Raw genomic sequence first — 12,145 nt, forward strand, 5'->3', positions numbered from 1 at the left:
TGGGTCAGAGCATCTCTGAAACAGCAAGGCTTGTGGGGTGCTCCCAGTCAGTAGTGGTGAGTACTTACCGACAGTAGTCCGAGGAGGGACAAACCACAAACCGGCGACAGGGCGTTGGGCGCCCAAGGCTCATCGATGCGCGAGGGCAACAAAGGTTATCCTGTCTGGTCCGAACCGACAGAAGGTCTACTGTGGCACAAGTCACAGAAAATTTTAATGGTGATCACGGGAGGAATGTGTCACAATACACAGTGCATCGCACCCTGCTGCGTATGGGGCTGCGTAGCCGCAGACCGGTCAGAGTGTCCATGATGACCCCTATCCACCATCAAAAGCACCTACATTGGGCACGCGAGTGTTGGAACTGGACCTTGGAGCAGTGGAAGAAGGTCGCCTGGTCCGATGAGTCCCGTTTTCCTTTAGATCACGTGGATGGCCATGTACGTGTGCGCCATTTACCTGGGGAAGTGATGGCACCAGGATGCACTGTGGGAAGACGACAATCCGGTGGAGGGAGTGTGATGCTCAAGGCAATGTTCTGCTGGGAAACCCTGGGTCTAGCCACCCATGTGGACGTCAATCTGACACGTGTCACCTATCTAAACATCGTTGTAGACCAGGTACACCCCTTCATGGCAATGGTATTCCCTGATGGCAGTGGCCTCTTTCAGCGGGATAATGCGCCCTGCCACACTGCACGCTTTGTTCGGGAATGGTTTGAGAAACATGATGAAGTGTTCACGGTGTTGCCCTGACCTCCAAATTCTCCAGATCTCAGTCCGATTGAGCATCTGTGGGATGTGCTGCATCGACAAGTCCGATCCACGGCGGCTCCACCTCACAACTTACAGGACTTGAAGGATCTGCTGCTAATGTTTTGGTGCCAGATATCACAGGACACCTTCAGGGTTCTTGTAGAGTCCAAGCCTCGGCGGGTCGGCGCTGTTTTGGCGGCATACGGAGGACCAACAGCATATTAGGCAGGTGGTCATAATGTTTTGGCTCAGCAGTGTATAACAGCCCTGAAATAGGATACCCACCCAAAACACCGGCTATCCAATCCCCCAGAGATGATACCTGACCTGTTGAGTTATTCCAGCACTTTCTTTTGTAAACCAACATCTGCAATTCCTTGCGTATACATACAATAATTGTTGTTCTCCTGTCCTCTGCAACCTCACCTGTAGTTAAGTAAGATTCACAGGTTTTTGTCGAAACCCCAGCAATCTCCTCTTTTGCCTTTCTCAAGAGCTCCATGTTCAGAATATTGTTTGGACTCCTTGAAATCTAAGGAGAAAAATTGTGTTGATTTGTTACCCATTGACAATGTCAATTATTTCTAGATCAAGTATATCATGTCCAAGTTCATTAAATAGAGTGCCATTCATCTTTGCCCAATGGTATGAGAATTATACTCTCAAATACATATGTATGAGGTTTTGATAATGCAAGATGTACAGATCCAAGTGATGTGCATGCAATGCTAATGTGATGTAATTAAGTAATTTATGTTGATCAGATATTGGGTTACTAGTGCATTATGCCAAACATTGTGGCCCTTTATTGACCTCTAGCTCCCTTTAAAAATAACCTAGGTCAAAATTTTCAATGCAATATATTATCAATGCCTTCCCCATGCCAATAGGCCAGGATAACAATTTGACTCTATTTAAAAAATGGCTTGGCAACATCCTCATAAATCTAAACTTATTTCACTTCGCTTTGAACACTAAATTTAATAGAATGGCATGATTATAAAAGAATAACTGTAAAAAGTATTTCATTTTCAGAAACAATCTCGTAGTGCAAAACGGCGATTATATGGAAATTTTGCGAATGGCCTACCTAATAATATAATGGTGCCAGTATGGGAAGCCACAACAATTACAATAAAGCAGTAAGTTTCAGAACTTTTTTTACAGTTAGAAAAATAAACTGGGAGCAAAATTGTTTTAATGCAGTCAATGTTATGATTACATTTTGTACTTCAAAAGCGGTTTACATTTTATATCGCAGAAGTCCCCGAACTTATATGCTTATGAATGGAGCAAGAGACCATGGCTTGAAATTACTATTGGCCCATCCATGTGTGTGACATTTTAGAGCTTAAAGGCTGATGGACATACATTTGAGCCAGGATTAAGCCATATGAGGCTTGATGGACAATTGCAATGGAGTGGTTATGGTTGGGACCAAATAAAAATCTTTAACAGAATCTACTTGCTGAACTTCACAATTACTTAATTTGTGTAGATGTCAACTTTTCCTGAGGTTAGGAACCAGGTATTGGTCTGAATTATTCTAGGCATCTGTGGCAAATAAGCATAATTTCCAAATATGTAGATGTTATCAAATTGGGTGGCAATAGGACATCATCAAATTAAAGGAGGAGATTAATAAGATTTGTTGTATGTGTAAATTGTTGCACCCTGGTAGAAAGATTGTGATTGTCCATTATTATTTGGAGTTGTAGGTCCTGATTGAGGAGCAAATGCTCCCTGAGTATAAATGCACCTATCACGAAAAAATGTACCATTCTAAAAACAATGCAGGCCAAGTGATCTGGCTTATTTCTGGAAGACTAAAATTAAAAATAAGAAAGCTATTGGTAGTTTAATGATTACCATTATTACATTTGGGTTAGAACACACTTGAAATACTCCATATATTACTGATTTCTTTATTATAGAACTGGAGAGTATGCAGAGCAAGGTAACAGAGAGAATGCCAGAAATATGAGGATGTATATTTGAGGAAAAGGTAAACAAACTTTTCAGAAAGGAAAGATGGGGGGGATACCTTACATTGGTATCCCCTTTAAAGGGGATACCTTTAAAATATATTTAGATAAAATGGAAGAAATCCAATAGGAAATTTCAGAGAACATTCGTTAGCCAAAGAGTAGTAGACAAGCATGTGAGGAAGAAGGGAGTAAAGGGTGACACTGTTAGATTTAGTTGAGGAAAGACAGGAGGATGCTTGAGTAGAGCAGAAACACTGCGTGCATGATTACGTCAAATAGCCTATTTCTGTGATGTTCGAATAAACTGCTATCTGGTGATCAGAAATCTCAATGCCCATTTCCTGTGCTCCTGTGAAATGTAAAGTGGAAAATCTATTATAATATGAGACTATGCAACATTTTGTTTTTAAAAAAAGGGATTTAAAAGAATGTTGGAAAAAAATCCAAGAATCAAAAATTTGCCAGTCTGACACGACCAAAGTCCAAAATGTGCTCAGATTTACAGTTTCACTGTATATTTTTTGTATACAAATTGATGTAAAAAAGACACCACTTAACTCCACATGCCCAGATGTTAGGTTGCATTGCATGCCAGAATGTATGCTAATGTAGCACTACAATTTTTATATTCCTCATAAATCTGGAGAAAATAAGTGTTGGCTTGAGGTATTCAGAATACATGAATGTCAAAAAAATATTTCTTATCTGTTCCACGAGAATTTTGCCTGAACCGTCTGTGACCCATAGCTATGTTTAAAGCCCATAGCGCTCTGCTTAAAGCCCATAGCCCGGTGGCCGGTAGTGCTATATTTACATCCCCTTAGCACTGCGGCCGGTAGCGTGATATTTAGAACCCATAGGGCTGCAGCCGACAGCTCTTAGTTTAAATTCCCATGCGCAAAGCTGACAGTGTCCTGTTTAAACCTTTGGGTGCCAAACCGGCAGTGCTGTGTGTATTGCTTTGCGTGCCAAATCTGTAGCACTGTATGTATTGATTTGCGCGCCAAGTCTGTAGCATTGTGTGTATTGCTTTATGCGCCAGTTTGTGGCTGATAAAGCATTGTTCCCGGGGTGGGGGGGCTCGCTAGGATATAGTCCCTGCCATTGGTAATAGTTTGAATTTGGGAGCAGCAATATTGGCCAGGACTTATCGGCGGTTATTTGAACGGTTGATTTCTTAACTGTATAAAGGCAAGCACCAGTAAACCATGGGTTAGTTCATACGAGAGGGGTTTACCGATGGGCTGAGTCGCCATCAGCGCCGCGATGGAGAGAGAGAGAGAGAGAGAGAGAGAGAGAGAGAGAGAGAGAGAGAGAGAGAGAGAGAGAGAGAGAGAGAGAGAGAGAGAGAGAGAGAGAGAGAGAGAGAGAGAGAGAGAGAGAGAGAGAGAGAGAGAGAGAGAGAGAGAGAGAGAGAGAGAGAGAGAGAGAGAGAGACTGAGAGAGAGAGAGAGACTGAGAGAGAGAGAGAGAGAGAGACTGTGAGTGAGAGAGAGAGAGAGAGAGAGAGAGAGAGAGAGAGAGAGAGAGAGAGAGAGAGAGACTGTGAGAGAGAGAGACTGTGAGAGAGAGAGAGACTGTGAGAGAGACTGAGAGAGAGACTGTGAGAGAGACTGAGAGAGAGACTGTGAGAGAGACTGAGAGAGAGACTGTAAAATGCACCTCGGGCATACCAAGACAAGTATTTTTGTGCTCTCTCTTGCCAATAAATCTGATTTGTAACTAAACAGACAAGTGAGCCTTTTTCTGTTTTGCTAGTCAGATCCTTCAAACCTGTTCCCTTGAAACAATTGGCATAGTCGGCATGATCTGACGAATAGAATAGAAAATGTTTGGTAAAAAGAAATAGCAAACGAGATGGCACTGGTACAGGACAAGGGTCTCGCAACGAGCTGCTGCCCTTGGTGTAGGGGAGCCCGCAGCAGGCCATTCCAGCAAGTGGGACCAAGACCTCGAGTCTTCAAGCTCCACTAATGCTTCACGAGGGAGATGTTTATTGTTGTAAATTTCACTGGAATGGATCAACACTGGCATCTGCAGGATTTGATCGACTTGTGTTGTTTTGGAATGAAAATGGCTACTGCGATAATTATGCTACGTTGAAAGGTCACAGAGGAGCAGTGATGGAATTGCATTAGAACACAGATGGCAGCATGCTTTTGACAGCATCAACAGACAAAACTGTAGCAGTTTGGGACAATGAAACAGGTGAAAGAATCAAGAGACTTATAGGTCACACATCCTTTGTGAATTCATGTTATCCAGCCTGACGGGGACCACAGTTGGTCTGTACAGGAAGCAATGACGAAACAGTGAAGCTATGGGACATTCGGAAGAAGGCTGCAATCCATACTTTTCAAAACACGTACCAAGTACTGGCAGCAAGGTTTGGGACTTCCAACAAAACAAGTTAATTTGTACCATGTGTGGTCATACAGACTCGGTGACTGGTTTGACCCTGAGTGGAGTAAAAGAGAACATCACCAACCTCACTGACCACATTCAGGAAGACGTAGAGAAGATTAGAAGGGTCGGAGAACAGTACCACGACTACAATCCCTCAGGAGGATGGTGTCCTTTCGGGATGTTTGGAGGCTGGTGCACAACAGTGGTGCACTGGGGATTGACCATTGGGACAATCATGTTGACCATAATTTTATGACATATGTGCGGATTGGCACCACGACCACGTGGACTTTACTACAGCTAATAAAACTGATTTGTAACTAAACAGATGAGTGAGCCTTTTTCTGTTCTGCTAGTCAGATCCTTGAACCTGTTCCCTTGAAACATTATCTTTGTCAATTGTAGTTTTGCTTATCATAGTAAAAGCGTTGTAATTCAGCCCAATTTACTCACGCTGACCAAGGTGCCCCATTTACACTAGTCCTACCTACCTGCTTTTGCCCGTATCCCTCTAAATCTTTCCTGTTCATGTACCTGTCCAAATGTCTTTTAAATGCTGCTATCATATCTGCCTCAACTAGATCCTCTGGCAGCTCATTACAGATAACCTACTACTCTCTGTGTGAATGAGTTGCCCCTCAGATTCCTACTCATTCACATTAATTCCATGTTATCCCACTTCTGCACCCACTCTCTACACATTACAGACAATTTACAGAGCCCAATTAACCTACAAGCCCACAATTCTTAGTGATGTAGGAGGAACCCGGAAAAACCCAGAAGAAGGTCCAACTTTGGACCCGGAAAAATCCATGCGGTGTCAGAGAGAACGTGCATACTCCACACAGTACCCTCGGTCAGGATCAAACCTGGGTCTCTGGAGCTGTGACGCTGCAGCTCTACCAGCTGCGCACTGTGTTGTAGCTATAAATATAAATCTTTAAATCATGCAAATGAAGGGCAGCATGTAATCAAGGAAAGGGAGGAAGCTAGGGATAACAGTTGGGTATACTTTTGGACTTTGGAGCAATAAAAAATGATGTAATATTTAGAGGCAACCTGAGATGAGCGGAGGAGACAGGCGGTGGTAGTTTTGATATAGGAGCTAAGAGTGTGAATATGTCACACAAATTTGCCCATTGATAAAAACTGGGGACGACTGGGCAACTCCTGAAAGCTGGTTAGAATAAAGGGGGGGAAAACGATGATGTGATGAGGAGCAGGAAAGGATTGGGTAAAGAACAAAAAGCTGGAGATGCTGGAGATCCTAACTAATAACAATAAATGTTGGAAATACTCAGCAGATATGTGGAGAGAATAATTGAATTATATTTTCCTTTCATCAGAACTTTCCTAAATTTCATCTAATTGTGATGAAAGTTCATTGATTTGAAACATTAGCTTCTCTCCACAGAAGCTCTGTGAACCTTTTATATTCCCTTTTAATTTTAGATGCATAGAAGAGTTAGTTGGACTAGTTCAAAAGATAGACTAAATGTTTGAAAAGTTTAAATCCATTACCTAATTTTAATTTTTAAATTGATAATATGTTGATTTATAATAAAAGAACATAATTGAATAAAATAAACTTTTTCTATGATTTCATTTTGTTCACAGTCGAGAGGAGCATCACTCCCCATGGGTATTTCCGGATTGGATTCCTTCAACACAAGCCTGGAGTTTTCTTTCCCAAAGGTAAGTGCAAATTTACTTTTTACTTGGAGGTTTTTTGTGTGTATGGGAGCTATCAAATCAGAGTGGGACTTGCAGTGTGAAGTATTGTTGTTTCATTAAAAGATAATGATTTGTGTATGTATATGTATTTACACATTAAAATCATTTGTGGGGTACAATACTTGATTTGGAAAATGCTCTATTTCCTCCAAAGCCAATGTGTAAATGTATAAGGATTAGTGTCTAAAGCAGAATCATCAAATGAGATGGGTACTATAATAACAAACATCACTATTTCTCAGTATAAATCTCTCTGAGATAAATGCTCATTGTAGCATAAATGCTAAATTGTCTGTCTGTAAACATATAATTTCTCAAATTGAAATCATTGCAGCTATTCACAAGAAGGCAATAAGGGCGATTAGTCAAATACAATTCATTCTTTCAAGCATACCATTTATCAGTTAATGTTACTTGCCATTTTGTTGTTTAGGACCTTAATTCTGGTTTTAATGTTACAAAAAGAAAGTAGAAGTGCTAATAAAACACATGATAAGGTTGATGCCAGAATCCAGAAGGTGCAACAGTCAGGTACATCGATTTATTGTTGAAGTGAAACAGGGTAATGTCCATTTCTGAGTTACTGCAGGTCCTTTTGGATATTCATCTAGGTGAGAGTCATTCTTGCATCTTTATGATTCATGTGGACAATGCCACACACCAATGTCCTCCCCTCCCCACCACTCACCCCACTTCCCACATGACCAATGTTGTACATAAGAACATTTAAGAGGCCATTTCGTAAGAACATGGTTGATCTTTTACTTCAGTGCCACTTTCTTGCACTAATCCCATTTCCCTTGATTCCCTTAATATCACTTAATATCCAAAAATATATTGATCTCAGTGGTTAAGTCTTCAGCGGTAGCTTCATTATAAGGAAGGTGAAGAAACTTTCTCTTCGAAATTCTGGGTAGTTCATGGTTTATTTTGAGATTGTAATCCTTGGTTTTGGACATCTCGGCTATGGGAATGTCATTTCTGCAACTACTATTTTGTCCTCTAGGTGGCATGAAAGGTATTCAGTGGCTGTTTACTCACAATTTATAACATGTCTTTTTTTTTCCTTTAGTGAATCGCTTAAATATATGCCAAGTGAAACAAAGTCACCGTATTTTAAAATTAAAAGGGAGGGACTTCGAGATGATTCCATGATTCAGAACCTGAGCAGGTAACCTAATTTTTCATGATGTTGATTTGCTAGTTAACTGAAGGCAACAAAAAATCTAATTAATGTTAAGTATGACAACTTTATTGAAATTATCATGAATCATATGTATGGATGATAGTTTTGAATGTCAAGCTATTTCCCAGCTATTCACTTAATTTGTTTGGTGTTTGAGGGTTTCTGTAGCCCTTTATGCAGTAGCCCTCAAAATAAAGTTGACTTGGGGAGAGATGGAGGCCCACTAGTCTGTCACCATAAATTCAGTAAGGATTGTTGCCGTTTTCAGGAAAATGGTGCAACTTACTTCCTACATAGTTTCTGTTACAGAAGGGAATGTCTGATTGTGCTTCTTGTATAATTTTCAATATTTAAAGCTCCTAGGTATTTTCAACTTGATAAATTAGTCTGAATTAAGATAAAATTAACAAAATTGTTATTGTATGCTTCTAATAGAAGATAGCAACAGGATTTGATTGTAATTCTATAGTTATCTTATTATGGAAATATATTTCATTTTGCAGATTTCAGTCATTACCAGCTCACAAGGAACGCTGGGATGTAAACTTCTTTGTTGGTGGCCCAATATGGTGTCTAGAATGGTGCCCAGCCCCAGAAGGTTCAGCTGCCTGTCAGTATGCTGCTATTTATTGCAACAAAGGAATGGATGATAGACATAAACTGATGTGCCAACATGTAGAGCCAACATTGCTGCAGATATGGCAATTGGGTGATCTCCAGCAAGAACATTGGTGAGCAGGAAGCAATAGAGTAATGTTATACTTTGAATTCTTCTGTTTGGAAGCAACAATGTGAAAAATGGTTTGTTTTGTTACGTATCTTCAATTTCTGACAATGAAATTGTGAGTAGTATCTAAGTGAGAGAAAAAAATCAAGATTCTTCCTAATTTGTTTTTAAATTTCTTATCATTGGCTCTTGATTTTGCAAGAATACTTATTTTTCTAAATATTTACCTGTCATACTGAAATATAAGATTCCTCCAAAGCTGTTGGTTAAACACTTTTGAAAACCATTGGAAAGCTCAAAAATATTGGAAGTAAAAGTTGCATGTGAAGTTGTAATTTGTTAAATAATATTTGATGAGCCTGTTTTCAGGAAGAATAATTGATATTTAACCAGCTCGATTAAAAAAATTACCTCAGAAAATGTTATCACCACCACCTTTTCAATGAGTAGTTAGGGAAGGGCAGTAAATGTTGGTCTTGCCAATGATGCCCAGACCCTGAATAGTTTTGTTTTTAATGATAAGGTGTTGGTTAGATCCGTCTGAGGGACTAGATGCATTTCTCACTAGTGAACTAACTCTAGAAGAATCAGATAATGACATAGATAGTGGTTATCAGAAATTTAAATTGTGAGAGATCATTGGTGATTGCATATTTTCTATGATGTAGGATAAGTGGAAGGGTCATGCTGTGGTGAAATAATGGAGCTTAAAAAAACAAATTTTGAAAGAAATTCAAAAAGTTGACTCAGGTTGCTCACTACCCAGAAGGAATTGTAACGGAAATTATAGGCTTCCACAATGCTGTCAGAATTAAGTAGAAAAGTCAGTTGTTACAATTTACTCTGATTTTGTGTTTCAAATGAGTATAATAGCACATTGTTTCTAGGGTCTCAATCAGCCAGAAAAACAGCAATTTTCAGAAGATGACCGCCCATTGTGAAATGGAGAACCAAGAAATTGCTTATTGATTTGCACTTTTTCACTGGTTTTCGACAAGATTTTAGTTTCATAGGCACCATTAATGTTACTAGCTTTTTCGTTCTAAGGTTGTTTAATTATAACATATAAGCATATGTAGAATATATATATAGAAACAGAAAATTCTTAAAGGACTGGACAAGCTAGATGCAGGAAAAATGTTCCGTGTTGGGTGAGTCCAGAACCATGGGTCACAGTTTAAGAATAGGGGTTAGGCCATTTAGGACTGTGATGAGGAAAAACTTTTTCACCCAGAGAGTTGTGAATCTGTGGAATTCTCTGCCACAGAAGGCAGTGGAGGCCAATTCACTGGAGGCCAATTCACTGGATGTTTTCAAGAGAGAGTTAGATTTAGCTCTTGCGGCTAAAGGAATCAAGGGATATGGGGAAAAAGCAGGAACGGGGTACTGATTTTAGATGATCAGCCATGATCATATTGAATGGCGGTGCTGGCTCGAAGGGCCGAATGGCCTACTCCTGCACCTATTTCTCTATAAGAAAAATATGAAGAAATATCCCATTAAATCCCTCATGCCTGCTCTGCCCTTCAATATGATCATGCCTGATCTGTTACCTTGGCCCCATTTTCTTTGATTGCCTTAATGTTCAATATATCAATCTCTTTCTTGACTAAGCTTCTATAACCATGTCTTGATAAAGACATCAAATGCTTCATTGCTCTTTGTGTGAAGTAATCTCATCTCTGTCCTGAATGGCCAATCCCAAAATAATTGTGCAAGCAGTGCTGGTATAATGTGTTTTACATTAAATGAATTGGATATAACACGAGTAATGAATTGGGGAACACTATTTGTATTACGCATGGGGAATTGGTGGCAACAGGATTTAAATTGGGTACTCGTCTTGGAGGGGGAGGGGGGAAGGAATCTTAGAAAAAATAACTATTTACGTAAGCCCCCCACAGTAATCAAGCACCATTGTCTCTTAAGAAAGTAGCTGCTAATTTCAATGCGGGAGGCTACTGAAAATTAATAGGTAATCGGTTCTATCGATACCCATTCAATGATACTCTATACAACATACTTTATACAGCCTTTAGTAATAGCATAAATAAATTAAACGTAGAACTATTTTAAAAGATGTTTATTTTTGAAAATCCTATGAGGAAAAATAAGTTTGTTATTTTTGCCTGAACCTTGAGGGCCAAACTCCTTTTTTTCCATTCACACAGTTGCTTTTAGAGCACTATTTTCTCTTACGTTTTTTTTAGGAGCACAGGTACTGTGCAGTAGCAGAACAAACCTGTATTTCAAACCCCTGATGGCCGTTGTAGAATTTGAATATCTGTTCCTAGATATTCCTGGATGTAGATGTGACATATCACAATGAGATTCTTTGTGCTGGTTGTCACGGCATCCTGCCCTTTGTCCTGATCTAACCTGCTTCACTCCAAGTCAAGCTTATTGTCATATGCACAAATCTAATGAAAATCTTGCAATAGTATGATCTATTTGAGATGGAGCAATACTATATCTCAGGCCTTAACAACAGTAAACTGCTGCTGACATTTTGCAGGATGTCTTTAGCCCGTTGTCATATTTTGTTGTCATATTGTCAGTGTAGTGAATGGTGAACCTCAAGGTAAAACAAGTCGAGTGTATTGTGATGTGCATATATATGGTGAGGTGCAGATACAAGAAAAGTCTTGCTTGCAGTAGCATGGGCACATAGATTTAGACAATGCACAAAACATAAATTACATATGAATTACACATATATTCTACAAGACAGTGAAAAGAAAAAAGAATGTACAAGAAATAAGACATGTGCAAGAATACACAATTTGAAAGCAAGTCCATGATAGTACAAGAGATGGTATGTAGTGTTCCATTGCTGAGGGAGAATTAGGGTTGTGCAGGTTTGTTCATGAATCTGATAGTTGTAGCAAAGTAGCTGTTCCCGAACCTGGTGATATGGGATTTCAAGCTTCTGTACCTATTCCCTAAGAGTAGTACAAGAAGAGGGCATGTCCCAGATGGTGGGAACCTTGATGATAGATGCCACTTTCTTGAGGCAGCACCTCATATAGATGCTTTCAATGGTGGAAAGAATTGCGTCCGTGATGTGACGTCTCCCACTCTCTACAGCCTCTTGTGTTCCCGTGCATTGGAATTGCTGTTTCAGACACCACGAGACAACCAGTCAGGATACTTTCTTTAGTGCATCTGTAAATGTTTGTGAGGATAATTGGTGACCTGCAAAATCTCTTTAAACTTTTCAGAAAGTAGAAGTGCTGGTGTGCCTTCTTTGCGATTATATCAGGACAAGTGATCTGAAGTGTTAACTTCCAGGAATTTGAAGCTGCAAACTCTCCACTGCCAACCCACCGAGGGAAACTAGCACATGGTC

General features: G+C 39.8%; 1 protein-coding gene and 1 pseudogene across 2 annotated transcripts in view; both read left to right on the top strand.

Moving 5' to 3' along the window:
* The window catches only part of gtf3c2 (general transcription factor IIIC, polypeptide 2, beta), a 95,397-nt gene that overhangs the window by 22,041 nt on the left and 61,211 nt on the right, over positions 1-12,145 (top strand). For both annotated transcript variants that reach the window (XM_078399408.1, XM_078399409.1), the window contains exons 4-7: positions 1,791-1,897; positions 6,767-6,844; positions 7,956-8,054; positions 8,573-8,800. In XM_078399408.1, the coding sequence (XP_078255534.1) occupies positions 1,791-1,897; positions 6,767-6,844; positions 7,956-8,054; positions 8,573-8,800 (512 nt within the window). The remainder of the gene's footprint in view (positions 1-1,790; positions 1,898-6,766; positions 6,845-7,955; positions 8,055-8,572; positions 8,801-12,145) is intronic.
* LOC144593815 (U5 small nuclear ribonucleoprotein 40 kDa protein pseudogene) lies at positions 2,701-5,405 on the top strand (annotated as a pseudogene).

The sequence above is a fragment of the Rhinoraja longicauda genome, chromosome 5 (assembly GCF_053455715.1).
Source record: "Rhinoraja longicauda isolate Sanriku21f chromosome 5, sRhiLon1.1, whole genome shotgun sequence".
Taxonomy (NCBI): Eukaryota; Metazoa; Chordata; class Chondrichthyes; order Rajiformes; family Arhynchobatidae; genus Rhinoraja; species Rhinoraja longicauda.